General features: G+C 41.2%; 2 protein-coding genes across 6 annotated transcripts in view; one reads left to right on the forward strand and one right to left on the reverse strand.

Annotated features, from left to right (window-relative positions):
- Positions 1-17,303, forward strand: part of LOC307044209 (gamma-aminobutyric acid receptor subunit pi-like) — a 241,866-nt gene that overhangs the window by 182,190 nt on the left and 42,373 nt on the right. The gene's annotated exons all lie outside the window — the stretch shown is intronic.
- On the reverse strand, positions 650-15,185 carry LOC307044210 (uncharacterized protein). Of its 5 annotated transcripts, none has more exons than XM_079689290.1 (10): positions 10,037-15,185; positions 9,071-9,200; positions 8,650-8,696; positions 8,241-8,315; positions 7,717-7,797; positions 7,041-7,121; positions 5,533-5,613; positions 4,893-4,944; positions 4,752-4,778; positions 650-4,192 (listed from the first exon to the last, which is right to left on the reverse strand). In XM_079689290.1, the coding sequence occupies exons 2-10, from the start codon at positions 9,174-9,176 to the stop codon at positions 4,137-4,139; spliced, it is 606 nt and encodes a 201-aa protein (XP_079545416.1). In that variant the 5' UTR covers positions 9,177-9,200; positions 10,037-15,185; the 3' UTR covers positions 650-4,136. The 5 variants fall into 5 exon arrangements, with proteins under 5 accessions (XP_079545416.1, XP_079545415.1, XP_079545413.1 ...); XM_079689289.1 differs by having other exon boundaries at positions 4,752-4,796; XM_079689287.1 differs by having other exon boundaries at positions 4,752-4,799.

Genomic DNA, 17,303 nt, shown 5'->3' on the forward strand with positions numbered 1-17,303 from the left:
TACCGCCTACCGACTTAGCTGGCTTTCCCTACCGATTTTCAATCTTCCCAAACTATAACAAATACAAATGACACTCCATAGACACTGGACTCAACTTTTGGTGGACATCGTTTGCAGCGTGATCACATCATACAAACAGTAGTCCTTTGTGTTTCTGAAAGAGAAACAACGTGCAGACCGGGGGTAACGCTGCGGGAAAGGCAGCGTTACCCCCGACACGCGCGCGCACACACACACACACACACACACACACACACACACACACACACACACACACACACACACACACACACACACACACACACACACACACACGGGTTTTTATGTAATAGCCAGACTTTTCCCCTAAACCGGCCCGGTGGTGGTTTAGATGGGCTACCCTTTCCTGAGGTCCTACAGCTATGGGAGTTGGGTCAAAGTACTCTAAATTATCTGAAAAAAAATCAGCTCACTTTAGATAGCTGATACACCCTTTAGAACGGTTACACACACCACCTACTTATATTGTGGTATACACAGACATTTGTCTTTTGACAAAAGTGTGACTTATAAGAACCAAAAAAACATTATACGGTATTTAAAGGGACGATAAAGCCACTCCCACAACCCTCCAAATGTACATACATACACAACCTGACAGGACACAGCATTATGGGAGCAGTCATTTTAATTGTAAAATAAAGTAGTATTAACTCTTCTCAAACCAATACATTTGTTTAAACACATTAAAGTCAAACAGCTACACATGCAGAGACATACAGATCGACAGAAAGACAGCTTACAGACAGACAAACAGTTACACATACAGATCGACAGACAGAAAGACAGCTTACAGACAGACAAACAGCTACACAGACAGAGAGACATACAGATCGACAGACAGAGACAGAGCTTACAGACAGCTACACAGACAGAGAGACATACAGAGAGACAGCTTACAGACAAACAAACAGCTACACAGACAGAGAGACATACAGATCGACAGACAGAGACAGAGCTTACAGACAGCTACACAGACAGAGAGACATACAGATCGACAGACAGAGAGACAGCTTACAGACAGCTACACAGACAGAGAGACACACAGATCGACAGACAGAGAGACATCTTACAGACAGACAAACAGCTACACAGACAGAGACATACAGATCGACAGACAGAGACAGAGCTTACAGACAGCTACACAGACAGAGAGATAGCTTACAGACAGACAAACAGCTACACAGACAGAGAGACATACAGATCGACAGACAGAGAGACAGCTTACAGACAGACAAACAGCTACACAGACAGAGAGACTAAAGATCGACAGACAGAGACAGAGCTTACAGACAGCTACACAGACAGAGAGACATACAGATCAACAGACAGAGAGACAGCTTACAGACAGACAAACAGCTACACAGACAGAGAGATATACAGATCGACACACAGAGAGACAGCTTACAGACAGACAAACAGCTACACATACAGATCGACAGACAGAAAGACAGCTTACAGACAGACAAACAGCTAAACAGACAGAGAGACATACAGATCGACAGACAGAGACAGAGCTTACAGACAGCTACACAGACAGAGAGACATACAGATCGACAGACAGAGAGACAGCTTACAGACAGCTACACAGACAGAGAGACACACAGATCGACAGACAGAGAGACATCTTACAGACAGACAAACAGCTACACAGACAGAGACATACAGATCGACAGACAGAGACAGAGCTTACAGACAGCTACACAGACAGAGAGACAGACAGAGAGATAGCTTACAGACAGACAAACAGCTACACACACAGGGAGACATACAGATCGACAGACAGAGACAGAGCTTACAGACAGCTACACAGACAGAGAGACATACAGATTGACAGACAGAGAGACAGCTTACAGACAGCTACACAGACAGAGAGACATACAGATCGACAGACAGAGAGACATCTTACAGACAGACAAACAGCTACACAGACAGAGACATACAGATCGACAGACAGAGACAGAGCTTACAGACAGCTACACAGACAGAGAGACATACAGATCGACAGACAGAGAGACATTTTACAGACAGACAAACAGCTACACAGACAGAGAGACATAAAGATCGACAGACAGAGACAGAGCTTACAGACAGCTACACAGACAGAGAGACATACAGATCGACAGACAGAGAGACAGCTTACAGACAGACAAACAGCTACTCAGACAAACAGCTACACAGACAGAGAGACATACAGATCGACAGACAGAGAGACATCTTACAGACAGACAAACAGCTACACAGACAGAGACGAGACAGCTTACAGACAGACAAACAGCTACTCAGACAAACAGCTACACAGACAGAGAGACATACAGATCGACAGACAGAGAGACAGCTTACAGACAGACAAACAGCTACACAGACAGAGAGACATACAGATCGACAGACAGAGAGACAGCTTACAGACAGACAAACAGCTACACAGACAGAGAGACTAAAGATCGACAGACAGAGACAGAGCTTACAGACAGCTACACAGACAGAGAGACATACAGATCGACAGACAGAGAGACAGCTTACAGACAGACAAACAGCTACACAGACAGAGAGATATACAGATCGACACACAGAGAGACAGCTTACAGACAGACAAACAGCTACACATACAGATCGACAGACAGAAAGACAGCTTACAGACAGACAAACAGCTAAACAGACAGAGAGACATACAGATCGACAGACAGAGACAGAGCTTACAGACAGCTACACAGACAGAGAGACATACAGATCGACAGACAGAGAGACAGCTTACAGACAGACAAACAGCTACACAGACAGAGAGACATACAGATCGACAGACAGAGAGACAGCTTACAGACAGACAAACGGCTACACAGACAGAGAGACTAAAGATCGACAGACAGAGACAGAGCTTACAGACAGCTACACAGACAGAGAGACATACAGATCGACAGACAGAGAGACAGCTTACAGACAGACAAACAGCTACACAGACAGAGAGATATACAGATCGACAGACAGAGAGACAGCTTACAGACAGACAAAAAGCTACACATACAGATCGACAGACAGAAAGACAGCTTACAGACAGACAAACAGCTACACAGACAGAGAGACATACAGATCGACAGACAGAGACAGAGCTTACAGACAGCTACACAGACAGAGAGACATACAGATTGACAGACAGAGAGACAGCTTACAGACAGACAAACAGCAACACAGACAAACAGCTACACAGACAGAGAGACATACAGATCGACAGACAGAGAGCTTACAGACAGACAAACAGCTACACAGACAGAGAGACATACAGATCGACAGACAGAGACAGCTTACAGACAGACAAACAGCTACACAGACACAGAGACATACAGATCGACAGACAGAGACAGCTTACAGACAGACAAACAGCTACACAGACAAACAGCTACACAGACAGAGAGACATACAGATCGACAGACAGAGACAGCTTACAGACAGACAAACAGCTACACAGACAGAGAGACATACAAATCGACAGACAGAGACAGCTTACAGACAAACAAACAGCTACACAGACAGATCAACAGACAGAGAGACAGCTTACAGACAGACAAACAGCTACACAGACACAGAGACATACAGATCGACAGACAAAATATATGCATTGTCAGACAGCAACGGGATCGCCTACAACTTCCAAGTGCACACAGGCCTAATCTTTCCAATGGATGGCATGCCAGATATTGGGGCTAGTGGCAACATTGTTCTGCGACTTGCGAGCATCATCCCAGGCAACCAATCCCACAAGCTGTTCTTTGATAACTGGTTTACCAGTGTGGATCTCCAGACCATTCTCCAAAAGAGAAAAATCCACTGTGTTGGAACAGGAAGGCACAATCGTCTGGCAGGGTGCAGTATAAAACGTTAAGTCATCAGGATAACCACAACATAAAACAAAACAAAACAAAACTGACTGTGACTGCCTCTTTCGAGCAATTCCGCGATTGCGAACAAAGTCTCTAACATTTTGTACTGTTCGTCCGTCAAGCACTTTGCCTTCAACCAGCTTGCAGTGCCGGCACTCGGATTTGGTTGCCAGATTTCCTTTGGCAATATGACACTTGAAATGCCGCATTACTGCGGTAACCTCATCCTTGGCCCACAGTTTTTTTTATTGTTCTTCTGGCATTTTCATGATCCTTTTCTGAAAGATATACAAGTAAAAAAAAAATCAGTAGAATCAAAATGTGAAATGTACTAGGCAGTCATATTTTAGTTGGAAATAACTAATCTGCTTTTTATGAGAAAATTGGATACGAGTAGCACATACATGCCATCCTCTTCCTGCCTGCCTCCTAGCCTTAACTTTAGGACAGCAATCCAATAAGTAAAGTGACTATTGAAAAATCTTTATAAAAAGGTCTTGGACATGTGCTGTATTTTTTATATCAGAAAAAAGGTTACTGTTCCAAACAGAAGTGCTACCCTTTTTTAAATTAATTGAGGGTCAAATATTGAGGGTCATATCTACATATCATACCTCCTATCTTTTTGGACAGCAGGGGTAGAATGATGGGTTAGATATTTAAAAAGTCCTAGGCTGGAATGCATTCTAGTAATAATTGACCACTCCCAAAAAGGAAACTAATCAATCAATTTTTGAAGATCAAAACTGTCTCGGCTAGGTCTTAACACTGTTTTGTATCTTATTTATAAGCTTATGTCAATGCCTTTTCCGAGTTCAACAACCAAACTGGCCTTACCTTCATAGGGAGGAGCAGTCTCACTCACTGTGGATGACACAGTTTCTGCTTAACACACAAATGTTTTTGTTGTTAAATATATAATTAGTATTCTCTATTCTGTCAGACACAACTATAAGTCAGGTAAGTGAGGCAACCTACCCAAATGGTCAATGTCTTGCTTGGTTTCCAGAGGCATCACTTCATCAAGACCCTGCAAGATGCAAACACACACACAAAAAAACATTACATGAAAGCATGTATGGTTGTGTTTCTGAAATCCAATGCAGTTCTGCTTTCACTCGACAGCCCAAATGATTACAGGTCTTAGGTTATGAAAAGTATAATCCTTAAACCTACTTTTCACTAAGGAATTCAGGATATACTACATTTAGTTTACATTATATCTTGTCATAGATGACATTTATCATTACTTAGTGGGTCGCTTTTCACCACATGTTACTGAACAACTTAACATACATGTAAAACTAACATACAGATCACATGCAGGCAGTGCAAGTAGGAGTTAAACTCAGATGAATGCCACTATCAACGTCACCTGACGACATGGACCCTTAAACAGCCAGGACCTCCTAAACCATGTCCCTGCTGTTCTCAGATTGATACACATACACTCAAGATACTGACTTACACTTTGAAAAGCATTTGAAGACAATGTCCTCACATACCATTGTCTCTATAAACCATATGATATACAGACTACTGCATACACACACACAGCCCAAAGTAACATATCGGTATGTAAATAGATCAAATCAAGTAGTAATTAAATGTAATGTACCTTTTCAGCTCTGCTGAGGGGAGAAAGCACTGGACCTGTCGTATTCGTGTAGCTCTCAGTGCAGTCGCTGTTTTTCACTATCTGTAGCAGATAAAACACAACGAGAAGGATCAGTAAACAAAGTCAAAAATGTACTAGCAGAGAATATTTGGAATTGAATACAAGAATGGTCCTACTGATGACAGAAAGGTAACGTGGAGAGGCATTATCGGAGTGTTCACAAGGCATATGACAGCGACTTCCCTCCGAGTAGCGAGTTGAGAAAGAGAAAGGTCATGTATTATTGCTACACAAACATTATCTCTTAGTCTTAGTGTCGCCAACTCGTTTCTAACATGCAAAAAGACAAACAAATGCGTCTATGGTCGGTGTATTTTCTATCTTTCCAATCCAGAAGAGATCTCTCTCTCCCCCGTCTGTTTGCAAGGGGGCGGGGCAGTTTACACACACGCATCTGCTACATGCAGCAACACACGGAGGAGATGGTGGAGAGAAGCGCTCCAAGGTGTGGTTACATGTTACCCGTCTTGAGGTGGACAATGCTCGTCACCAAAAGTATTTAGCATGTAAGGGCGGTAACACGAGCAATTTGTCTAAACATTTAGCAAAAGTGCACCACATTCAGACGGAGGAATGCACCGGGTTCGACTGTCTTTCTAGTAGCTCTGTAGCCCCATCCACGAGTAACGTTTCCACGTCAGGTGTTATGTATGCTAGCAGCAACACACGGAGTTAACTACATTATACAAACATGGGTTAATGATTAGAGGAAACTGAGTTATTTATTTTGTTAAAGTTTCAGCTATTCTGTTTACAGTTCTGTCATCAGATTATTTAATAAGATTTGTTAAAACATTGTTGTTTCTTTTGATGTGAAATATTATTTATTTAATTCGAATAAAAAGCAATGTTAATTTTGTTCACAATTTTTTAAGTTAATTTAATAATATATGTATTTTTGAATCAAGTATTCATCTTTATTGTCTTCATTGTTAGTTTCCACATGCCTAAAACAACCTCAAACTAAATCTAAAAGTTGATGGCTAAATAAGAGCGTTTGAGAAATTGTGCAAGGCACACAGTAGTAGTCCGAATAGTCGATTAATCGTTTCATTAATCGATAGATTAATCGATAATCAAATTAGTCATTTGTTGCAGCCCTATTGTAGTAATCCCATGTAAAAATAAAACGTGTTATTCAGCAACCCTTGCAATTTGGGATTTTATTTTTGGTTGGTAGACCTCGGTTAGCTGGTCATTTCAAAAGTAGCTCACCAGCCAAAAAAGTGTGGGCACCCCTGTCCTAAACCATGTCCCTGTTGTTCTCAGATTGATACACATACACTCAAGATACTGACTTACACTTTGAAAAGCATTTGAAGACAATGTCCTCACATACCATTGTCTCTATAAACCATATGATATACAGACTACTACACACACACAGCCCAAATAAACATGTCGGTATGTAAATAGATCAAATCAAGTAGTAATTAAATGTAATGTACCTTTTCAGCTCTGCTGAGGGGAGAAAGCACTGGACCTTTCGTCTTCGTGTAGCTCTCAGTGCAGTCGCTGTTCTTCACTATCTGTAGCAGATAAAACACAACGAGAGGGATCAATAAACAAAGTCAAAGATGTACTAGCAGAGAATATTTGGAATTGAATACAAGAATGGTCCTACTGATGACAGAAAGAATGAAAGGAAAACTTAGTTTAAAACCTTACTGGATCCTTTTGTAAGCCACAAAACATCAATTTGAGAGATTACATTTACTTTACATTATATCTTGTCATAGATGACATTTATCATTACTTAGTGGGTCGCTTTTCACCACATGTTACTGAACAACTTAACATACATGTAAAACTAACATACAGATCACATGCAGGCAGTGCAAGTAGGAGTTAAACTCAGATGAATGCCACTATCAACGTCACCTGACGACATGGACCCTTAAACAGCCAGGACCTCCTAAACCATGTCCCTGTTGTTCTCAGATTGATACACATACACTCAAGATACTGACTTACACTTTGAAAAGCATTTAAAGACAATGTCCTCACATACCATTGTCTCTATAAACCATATGATATACAGACTACTGCATACACACACACAGCCCAAAGAAACATATCGGTATGTAAATAGATCAAATCAAGTAGTAATTAAATGTAATGTACCTTTTCAGCTCTGCTGAGGGGAGAAAGCACTGGACCTGTCGTATTCGTGTAGCTCTCAGTGCAGTCGCTGTTTTTCACTATCTGTAGCAGATAAAACACAACGAGAAGGATCAGTAAACAAAGTCAAAAATGTACTAGCAGAGAATATTTGGAATTGAATACAAGAATGGTCCTACTGATGACAGAAAGAATGAAAGGAAAACTTAGTTTAAAACCTTACTGGATCCTTTTGTAAGCCACAAAACATCAATTTGAGAGATTACATTTAGTTTACATTATAACTTGTCATAGATGACATTTATCATTACTTAGTGGGTCGCTTTTCACCACATGTTAATGAACAACTTAACATACATGTAAAACTAACATATGCAGATCACATGCAGGCAGTGCAAGTACGAGTTAAACTCAGATGAATGCCACTATCAACACCACCTGACGACAGTTTAAAACCTTACTGGATCATTTTGTAAGCCACAAAACATCAATTTGAGATATTAAATCTATGTTAAATGTAAAAATACCTCTCCAATGTTCTCATTTGGAGATGTGGCCTGTGTGGCCCCACAGGTTTCCAGAGGCATCACTTCATCAAGACCCTGCAAGATGCAAAAAAAAACAACATTGTTATTATTATTGGATGGTGCTTTCCCATGTACCTAAAGATTCTAAACCATTCATAGCTTGTAGTAACATGAAATTAAAGTTATTCAGATATACATTTCAATAAACACCCTGTAGTTATGTTTCACTATATCAGAAGTAAAACAAATTATTATATTTATAATATTTATACTGAAATAATCATGACTCGGAATAATCATAATCAAAACTAATGCATTGGACAATATGTAGCATTTCCGTATGTGGTGTGATGGTTAGAGCATGTCCTTAAGAAAAGATATTGAGTTCACAAAATAAAATGTCGACCACCTTGCATCTCCTCATTTGAAATGGTATAGAGGTGAAGATGCCGCGACCTACAACGAACACAAATAACAAATAAGTGAGCAAAATAGCACACTAAAGTCACATATTTTATGTTTATACTTTAAGTTAAATCATGGTTAAACAGTCAGAAGCAGGGATGCAAACTCATCAGTCCCCCGAACCCACGGAATGTCTGCTTCAAAATTAGGAATAACAGATGATTTTAGCAGTCAGAACAGCTAAAGCAGCAGTGATAATAACAGAAACGCCAAGGAGTCACATCTAATAAAAATATATAAAAGCATTAATTTGAATTGTGTAATTGTGTAAGTGTGTCTAACAGCAGTTCACCAGGGGTCCAGTCTGTGCCACAGTGACTCCGCACAGTTACTGTTAACAAACGCTTTACTCCGGATCAACTCACCTTTGATGGCATTGATGTATTGGACGTCAAGCCCTGCTTTGTCCCCTCCAGTGTCAATATAAAATGTGGCATCATCTTTTGGATTGATGCGTCTCCGCCTTTGCATCTTGACTTTGATGGTTTATTATAGCTGTGAAAAAGAGTAAGGGTTCATACGTCCTGCCCTCAGCTCCAGTTAAATACAATGTTTACATCACATAAGATTACCGGGAGGCTCCGGTTAAATAAACCGGAGGCTCCTTATAAACTACCGGGACTACAGTTCATACCTTCCGTCCTCAGCTCTGGTGATTGAAATGCATACATTACTAAAAGAAAGACAGGAGTCTAATCTTGCCTTGTTTTTTCCCAAACCAGGCTGCTTTCTACATTAATTAATCTTCAATCAAAAAACAAAACAGCTGCCGACATTATTTCTTTCGCATTACTCTTAGCTAGCATATACACATGCGGCGCGATTACATCAGCTGTTAGCAGTTAACACACAGAGCTCACAGCTCCTCATATCTGTTCAGAAACTAGATAAAAGTTAAACAAGTACAAACCACAGACTGTCTGTGTCATGGCGAATACAGTCGCTGGTTTATTTATGTCTGTAGGCCGTTGTTGTGAGTGTGGACGGTCGGAGCATATACAACGTTAGCTTAGCCAATCTCCATTTAGACAACACGCATTTTAAAAGGTTTTTCGCCTGCCGTCTTGTCTGCAGACTTGTCAAGCATTAATTCATGGTTTTTACTAACCGGTATCAGTATGTTGTTACTTCGGCATCATTTAGAAACGTGTATTACAATTTAATCACGGTAAAATATGTTAATTTTGTTGTAGTTGTAGTAGCTCCCGACACAGCTGACAGCCGCAGTGAAACTCGAGGGATTAGAACGAAGCGAATATTCGCATCGTGTCCGGTGTGAACGCAGCATTAATCATGTAAAATAAGCAATATCTACAAGTATGCAAGCTTACCTGTTTGTGTTTAATTGAGTAGGCTATTGTAGCTAGCTCCGTAGTCTTCTGTCTTTCCATGAGCTGAGTGAACGCAGCTGCAAGTATGCACGTGACGTGACCACGTTTTTTAAGGACCGCCCACACAGGAAATTACACACAGTGTATGGAACTGCAAGAATGTGTATGGACCTGCATTCGAAAAACCACCTGAGCGGCGCTGTTCTATACACTGAGATACACTCAAAAAACATGTTTTGTGGTATAAACTGAATTTTCAGAAAATGAGGATTTAAGTTAGTTAGACAGTAACAAACATGGATACACTCTTAAGTTTTAAGCGGATATCAGCATAGGGTACAAAAGGACTTTGTCAGAAATGAGGATTTATGTTAGTTAGACACTAAAAAACATGGATACACTCTAAGTTTTAAGCGGACTTCGGCATAGTCCATGTTTACCACCAAGGTTCGCGTAACGCTGGTGGGTAGTCAGGTAAAATGGTACATTGACCAACACACACACACACACACACACACACACACACACACACACACACACACACACACACACACACACACACACACACACACACACACACACACACACACACACACACACACACACACCGCCAGAGCCGGCGGTTGGAAGAATGGACCATTGATCTGTGGAGGATCTGCCGCGGTTTGAGGGCCTGCCGTCCACCCATTTCTGCTTCTGCTGGTGGTGGTTCCCACGGCTGAAGGCCGCTATCCACCTGCTGTTAGAGGCCTACTCCCACCTGTTGGGTGCTACTGTGCTGGGGAGGCCTGGTCTGGAGATACCGCGGAGAAACCGGAGTGTTGCCACACTGCTGCTTGCCTATTTCCTTGCTGCTGTCCTGACGTGGTTTTGCTTCGGGAACATCGTGGATGCTGTTGAGCTGGACTGGGAAAATGGCAAATGTCGTGTTTCTGCTGTGCCTTTTTTTGACTGTGCTGGACAAGGAGAAGTTCGCTAGTCATCCTGAAAATTCTGCTGGATTCGGGTCTGTTCTGCCGCCCGCAGTGGACATCCCCTGTACAGGTTCGGATGGGTTGCACAAACAATTGCTAGTTGCACTGTCGCGGACATTCATTTCGTCAAATGTCTGTCTTTCTCACATGCCTGCCACAATGGTCCTTCAGAATAGTTTTTTGAACTCTAATCTCACTTTCGCGAAGTTTGCTGGTGACTCTAGAACAGCTGACAATGTATGTGTGTTGATTAAGAGGAAAAGGTGCTTGGTATTTTTATTGTTGTTACTATCAGGAAATGTACAGCCAAATCCGGGTCCACCTAGTAGTTTTAGTCAAATAGCTACTCCTGCTGATTTTATTTCTAGATCGGGGTTAGGTTTAATTCATTTAAATGTGCGCAGTCTGTTACCTAAATTAGATTTTGTCCGTATTTGGGCGAGTTCAACTGATGCTGATGTCATTGTCTTATCAGAAACGTGGCTAGACAAATCCATCTTGGCCTCTGACATTTACATAAATGGTTACAATGTATGTCGCACTGACCGTCCTAAAAAAGGTGGTGGCGTTGCCATTTATGTGAAAAATAAGTTTTGTGTAACAAATATGGTTTCCAAATCTGTTAGTAAACAACTAGAATCTTTAGCTGTGAATGTCGAAGTAACAATGGGTCAACAGGTCATGGTAGTGGGTTGCTACAGGCCCCCCTCGGCTGTCAAGGACTCCTTATCTTCATTGGCAAAACTGTTATCTCAACTTTCCTACAAGGAAATAGTACTGCTTGGTGATTTTAATTGGGACTGGTTAACTTCTGTGTCAGAGGATTTAAAAAACCTGTGTACCTCTTTGAACATTACTCAGATTATAGACAGTCCTACTCGCCCAAATATTAAGTCCCCAAATAAATCCTCCTTAATTGATCTCATTTTAACAAATGTTCCATATAAATACTCATCTGTGGGAGTATTTGCTAATGATGTGAGTGACCACTGTGTTGTAGCCACAATTAGGGACACTAAGGTCCAAAAAGTTAAACCACGCATCATCACAAAGAGAGATAAAAAACACTTAGTGGAGCAGGGTTTTTTACATGATCTGTTTGATTTTGATTGGGGAAAAATCGATCTGTGTGCTGATGTAGAAACTGCATGGTCTTATTTTTATCTTGGTTTTATGAAAATTATAGATAAACATGCACCTCTGCGTAAATTTAGAGTGAAGGGACGAAACAATCCCTGGTTTTCTGCTGAACTGTCCGGTCTCCTTCATGAGAGAAACAATGACCGGGCAAAGGCTAGGAAATCAGGCTAAGAGGTAGAATGGCTACGCTTTAGGCAGCTAAGGAATAGCTTTAGTTCACATGTCAAATGTGCTAAGTCAAAGTACTATTTGTCAGTTACCACAGAAAACCTGAATAATCTTAGGAAATTTTGGAAAGCCATAAAATCGATTTCCACTGGTGATATCCCAAATGAGCTACCTCCGTGCCTCACCACAGCATCTGGCATTATATCAGACAGGGCTACTATGCTAAATTGCTTTAATAAGCATTTTGTCTCTTGTGGCTCTCTGTTTGATTCTGTCACTGACTGTGCTTCTGCTTCTGTGAACGCTCCAGTCCTTGACTCTGAACAATGTGGTCTGGAAAACCCTTTCAGTTTTACTCCTTTAACTGTTGGTATTGTCCATGAAGCTTTATCCAAGTTAGATCCTAGGAAACCGGCTGGCCCGGACAACGTAGAACCTTTCTTTTTAAAGATAGCTGAAGATTTGTATTGCTCCACCTCTTACTTCTCTTTTTAACCTCTCTCTCAGCACAAATACAATTCCTAAAGTATGGAAGTCTGCTTATGTCCTGCCTCTACTGAAAGGAGGGGAGGCAACTATTTTAAATAACTATAGGCCAATCTCTAAATTGTCAGTTCTGGCTAAGGTGCTCGAACTACTTGTGAGTGAACAAGTAAAGGAGTTTTTATGTATAAATGATATCCTGTGAAAATCAGTCAGGCTTCAGGAAGAAACATAGCACCATCACTGCAACAATGAAAGTGGTAAATGATATTACTAGTATGCTAGATAATAAACAGAGTTGTGCAGCTCTGTTTATTGACCTTTCCAAAGCGTTTGACACCGTTGATCATCGCGTTTTAAAACAGAGGCTACTCAGTATTGGCATATCCAGCCATGCAGTGGGGTGGTTTGTGAACTACCTCTCTGAAAGGTCCCAATGTGTTCACTTTGATGGGCTGTCTTCTGAGTGGTTAAACATTGCTAATGGTGTTCCTCAAGGTTCTGTTTTAGGTCCACTTTTATTCTCCATATATATCAACAGTTTAGGTGAAAATGTGGATGAAGCTACTTTAAATTTCTATGCGGACGATACCGGGATGTACTGTGCAGGTTCCTCCATTCAGGAGGCGGTTGTTAAATTACAGGCTGTTTTTAACATTATTCAGACTCAGCTCTCTGAACTAAAGCTTCTTTTAAATGTGGATAAAACCAAGATAATGCTCTTTTCAAAAGTTAAAAAGACACCAGAGCCTGTTTTAGATATTGTATCAACGCAAGGAACAAAACTTGAAGTTGTTGCCTGTTACAAATACCTTGGTATCTTGCTTGATGACTGTCTCTCTTTTAAAATTCATGTCAATAACCTGCTTAAAAAACTGAGGGTTAGGCTAGGTTTCTTTTTCAGGAATAAGTCCTGTTTCTCGCTTGAGGCCAGGAAAAGGCTAGTCACTGTGACCTTTTTACCTGTGCTGGACTATGGTGATCTGATGTATATGAATGCACCTGCCAACTACCTGAGCAAACTAGATGCTGCGTATCATAGTGCTCTGAGATTTGTCACAAATTGTAAAGCACTTCACTGTATGTATAATCACTGTACACTGTATACCAAGGCAGGTTTACCATCACTCACTGTACGGAGGCTCAGTCACTGGTACACTTTTATCTATAAAGCTATGTTGGGCAAACTCCCGTATTATATCTGTTCATTGATAAAGCAGAAAGTTGCAAGCAGCTATTGTCTGCGATCGCAGGATATAGTCTTGTTAGATGTGCCAAGAGTAAGGACTGTCTTAGGTAAGACAGCTTTTATGTGCTCAGCTCCACTTGCTTGGAACAGTCTTCAGGCAAAATTGAAATTGAGCATTTTTATTTCTCTGAATGTATTTAAAGCACGTCTAAATGAAATGCTTTCTGACACTCTGGGTATTTGTAAATGTTGAATATGTAAATATGATATCCTCTGTTGTTTGTTTGTTTGTTGTTTTTATGTTTCATGTGGAACTAAATGATGCAGGTCTCCCTTGTAAATGAGATCGATGATCTCAAGAGACCAATCTGTCTAAATAAAGGTTTGAAAGGAAATGAAAACACACACACACACATAGTGCTGTGTACCTGGACTCACATTCAGGTTCAGGTCCGGACTAAAGTCCAGAGGTTCAGGTTCAAGTCCGGACTTATAAGTCCGGACTTGTGTCAAGTGGTGTGAGTAACTAAAGTGAACTTACTGTGAGCTAATTATCAATTGAAAATAAACTCATAATCAACTCAAATTCAAACTCGTCAGCTTTATTGTGCCCCCTTCCAACTTGTGTCTACACCATGTCTTTTCTAGAACTCTACATGTGTTACTTACTAACTACACAACACAACTACATACATAGTGATGTACATACAAGACTCAATATGCAAGAGTACAAGTCTATGTGTTCTTGTTCAAGAACAACAACATATTGACATTGTCTGGGTGAAGTGTTGCTCTTTCGGCAGACACTATATCACCATACATACAAAGGAGTTAGCTTAGCTACACTACCAAATATGGCAACCAGCATCCCACGCTGTCAGTGTCCAGCTTCCCTTGACGTCACACAGATCTCGCGAGCAGTTGCGATATTTTGCGAGACTTCGTGAGCTCAGTAATGGCCGCCATATCAGAAGCCAAAACAATGTTTTTCGTCTTTTCTCAGCGCAAATTTCTCGATCTATGGAAGGTTTTAGATGGTTTAGAACAAAAAGGAGAATATACGTAAGTACCGGTTCCCGACGTTCCGGTTTTAACCAGACTTGAACCGAAACTTTTTACAAGTCCAGTACCGGTTCGGCGTACCGGTACGCAGCACTACACACACACACACACACACACACACACACACACACACACACACACACACACACACACACACACACACACACACACACACACACACACACACACACACACACACACACACACACACACACACACACACACACACTAGCCTAACAATACCTTAGTTATAAGGACATCTGGTATAACTGGAAATGTTATACACACACACACACACACACACACACACACACACACACACACACACTAGCCTAACAATACCTTAGTTATAAGGACATCTGGTATAACTGGAAATGTTATACACACACACACACACACACACACACACACACACACACACACACACACACACACACACACACACACACACACACACACTAGCCTAACAATACCTTAGTTATAAAGGACATCAGGTATAACTGGACATTTTATACACACACACTAGCCTAACAATACCTTAGTTATCAGGACATCAGGTATAACTGGACATTTTATACACACACACTAGCCTAATAATACCTTAGTTATAAGGACATCAGGTATAACTGGGCGTTTTACAATCACACTACCCGAACAATACCTTATTTGTGAACCACCCGGATTTAACAGGTCTCTAACCATACACAAAAGCATTTTTGATGTTAGACTGGTTGTAATAAAGGGAGCAGGACACAGTTTTTCAAAGGCGCCCCTGGGGGGCGCCAGAGAGCTTCAGGGGAGGCGCAGCGTGAGACACAAAAGAACGAGAAAAAGACGAGTAAAGTGACACTTGCCCACTTGTGGCTGTCTGTGGAGACCGAGTTCCCCCACCTCGCCAAAAAGGCTGTAAAAGTGCTCATTCCCTTCACCTCCACCTACCTGTGTGAGTGCAGGTTTTCCGCATTGACTTTGATCAAAAGCAAGTAACGGTCAAGGCTGCAGCCAGAGGATGATCTGCGTTTATTCCTCTGTGCATCAAAGACGCAGACTCATTGTTCCCACTAAAGTAGGGGTGAGTGTAATAAGGAGGCAAAGTTGACGTTCAGTGTGTTGCCGGGAGCATATACTGTAAGTATTTATCCACCATGTTGAAAATGTTAAAAAAAATATGTCTTGAGAACACGGTGTGCGGAAATATACGGGTCGTGCTGCAGCTAGATGTGCCTGTCCTCTGTAAGAAGGTGTCGTCGACTGACATGCAAGGAAGAACGGCTGTCCACAGGCTGTTCCAACTTTAACAACTGTATTAACTTCCAGGGTAGTGAATTGAACATGCAATTGTAATTGGGTGTGTGGTATATTTTCATGCACGGACACGCATGTTCCACAACACACAAACTGAACAACACTCAATTTTCCGATCGCTACCAGCGTCCGTGCGATCTTGTTATAATAACAAGTGCACGTTACTGATGCAATATGGTTGAGACCATTCGGGCTTATTCTAGAGGGGTGCAAGGAATAGTCCAAGTAGTGGGGGAGTTTTATACAATATGTTTAAAACATAAAAATAAAAAGGTTTAAAAAGGTTATTGTTTAATGTTTTAAGGAGGTGACGCTACACTTCTTTATTTGTTATGCTCATACTTTAACCTTTACAATCGTTTGCTTTAATATGCAGTATATTTTTTGTATATTTTTATGTTTGCTTTCTTCTGATCCCTTTCGGACACATACTGTATGATTTATTATTATTATTAATATGAAGATATTATTAAGATAATATAAGATGTTACTTTATTGATTGAACATTTTAGTTTAGAATGTGCTGTCCCACGGTAATTCAGAAGGCTCACAGGTCACATTCCGACCATTATTTAAAACAATAGGTGCTTTCACACCGTCTACAGTTTGATTTGTAGCTCTGTCAGTTTTCAAATTACCCATTTGCTTTCGGGGAGCCCTATTTTTCAGAGCACATCCTGCTACTAAATATGTCACACGCACGCTCTGTTGACTGGCGCAGCAGCGCGAATGCGATCAATTGCTATAAAAACACTCTTCTACTACTACAGACGGTGTCACTATGCCGGCGGATGTGGCCGTTGTTGAAGCCTCTTCAGGCTCCGCATCGGCAGGCCTCTCCCTCGGTGTGGAGCTGTCAAGCTCGACCCTAACACCGCTTACAGCCGGCCGTTCATGTTGTCATTTTTAGACTCCTTCGCTTCTTTGCTTGTGAATCCAAAAGCTG

Source organism: Notothenia rossii, assembly GCF_949606895.1.
Source record: "Notothenia rossii genome assembly, chromosome: 6".
NCBI classification, from domain to species: domain Eukaryota; kingdom Metazoa; phylum Chordata; class Actinopteri; order Perciformes; family Nototheniidae; genus Notothenia; species Notothenia rossii.

Excerpts from the sequence above, each read along its gene's own strand:
- LOC307044210 (XM_079689287.1), bottom strand. The coding sequence starts at position 9,176 with ATGCAAAGGCGGAGACGCATCAATCCAAAAGATGATGCCACATTTTAT. Across the intron at positions 7,122-7,716 it reads CCCTCAGCAGAGCTGAAAAG|ATAGTGAAGAACAGCGACTG; the intron begins GTACATTACATT and ends TATCTGCTACAG. Across the intron at positions 5,614-7,040 it reads CCCTCAGCAGAGCTGAAAAG|ATAGTGAAAAACAGCGACTG; the intron begins GTACATTACATT and ends TATCTGCTACAG.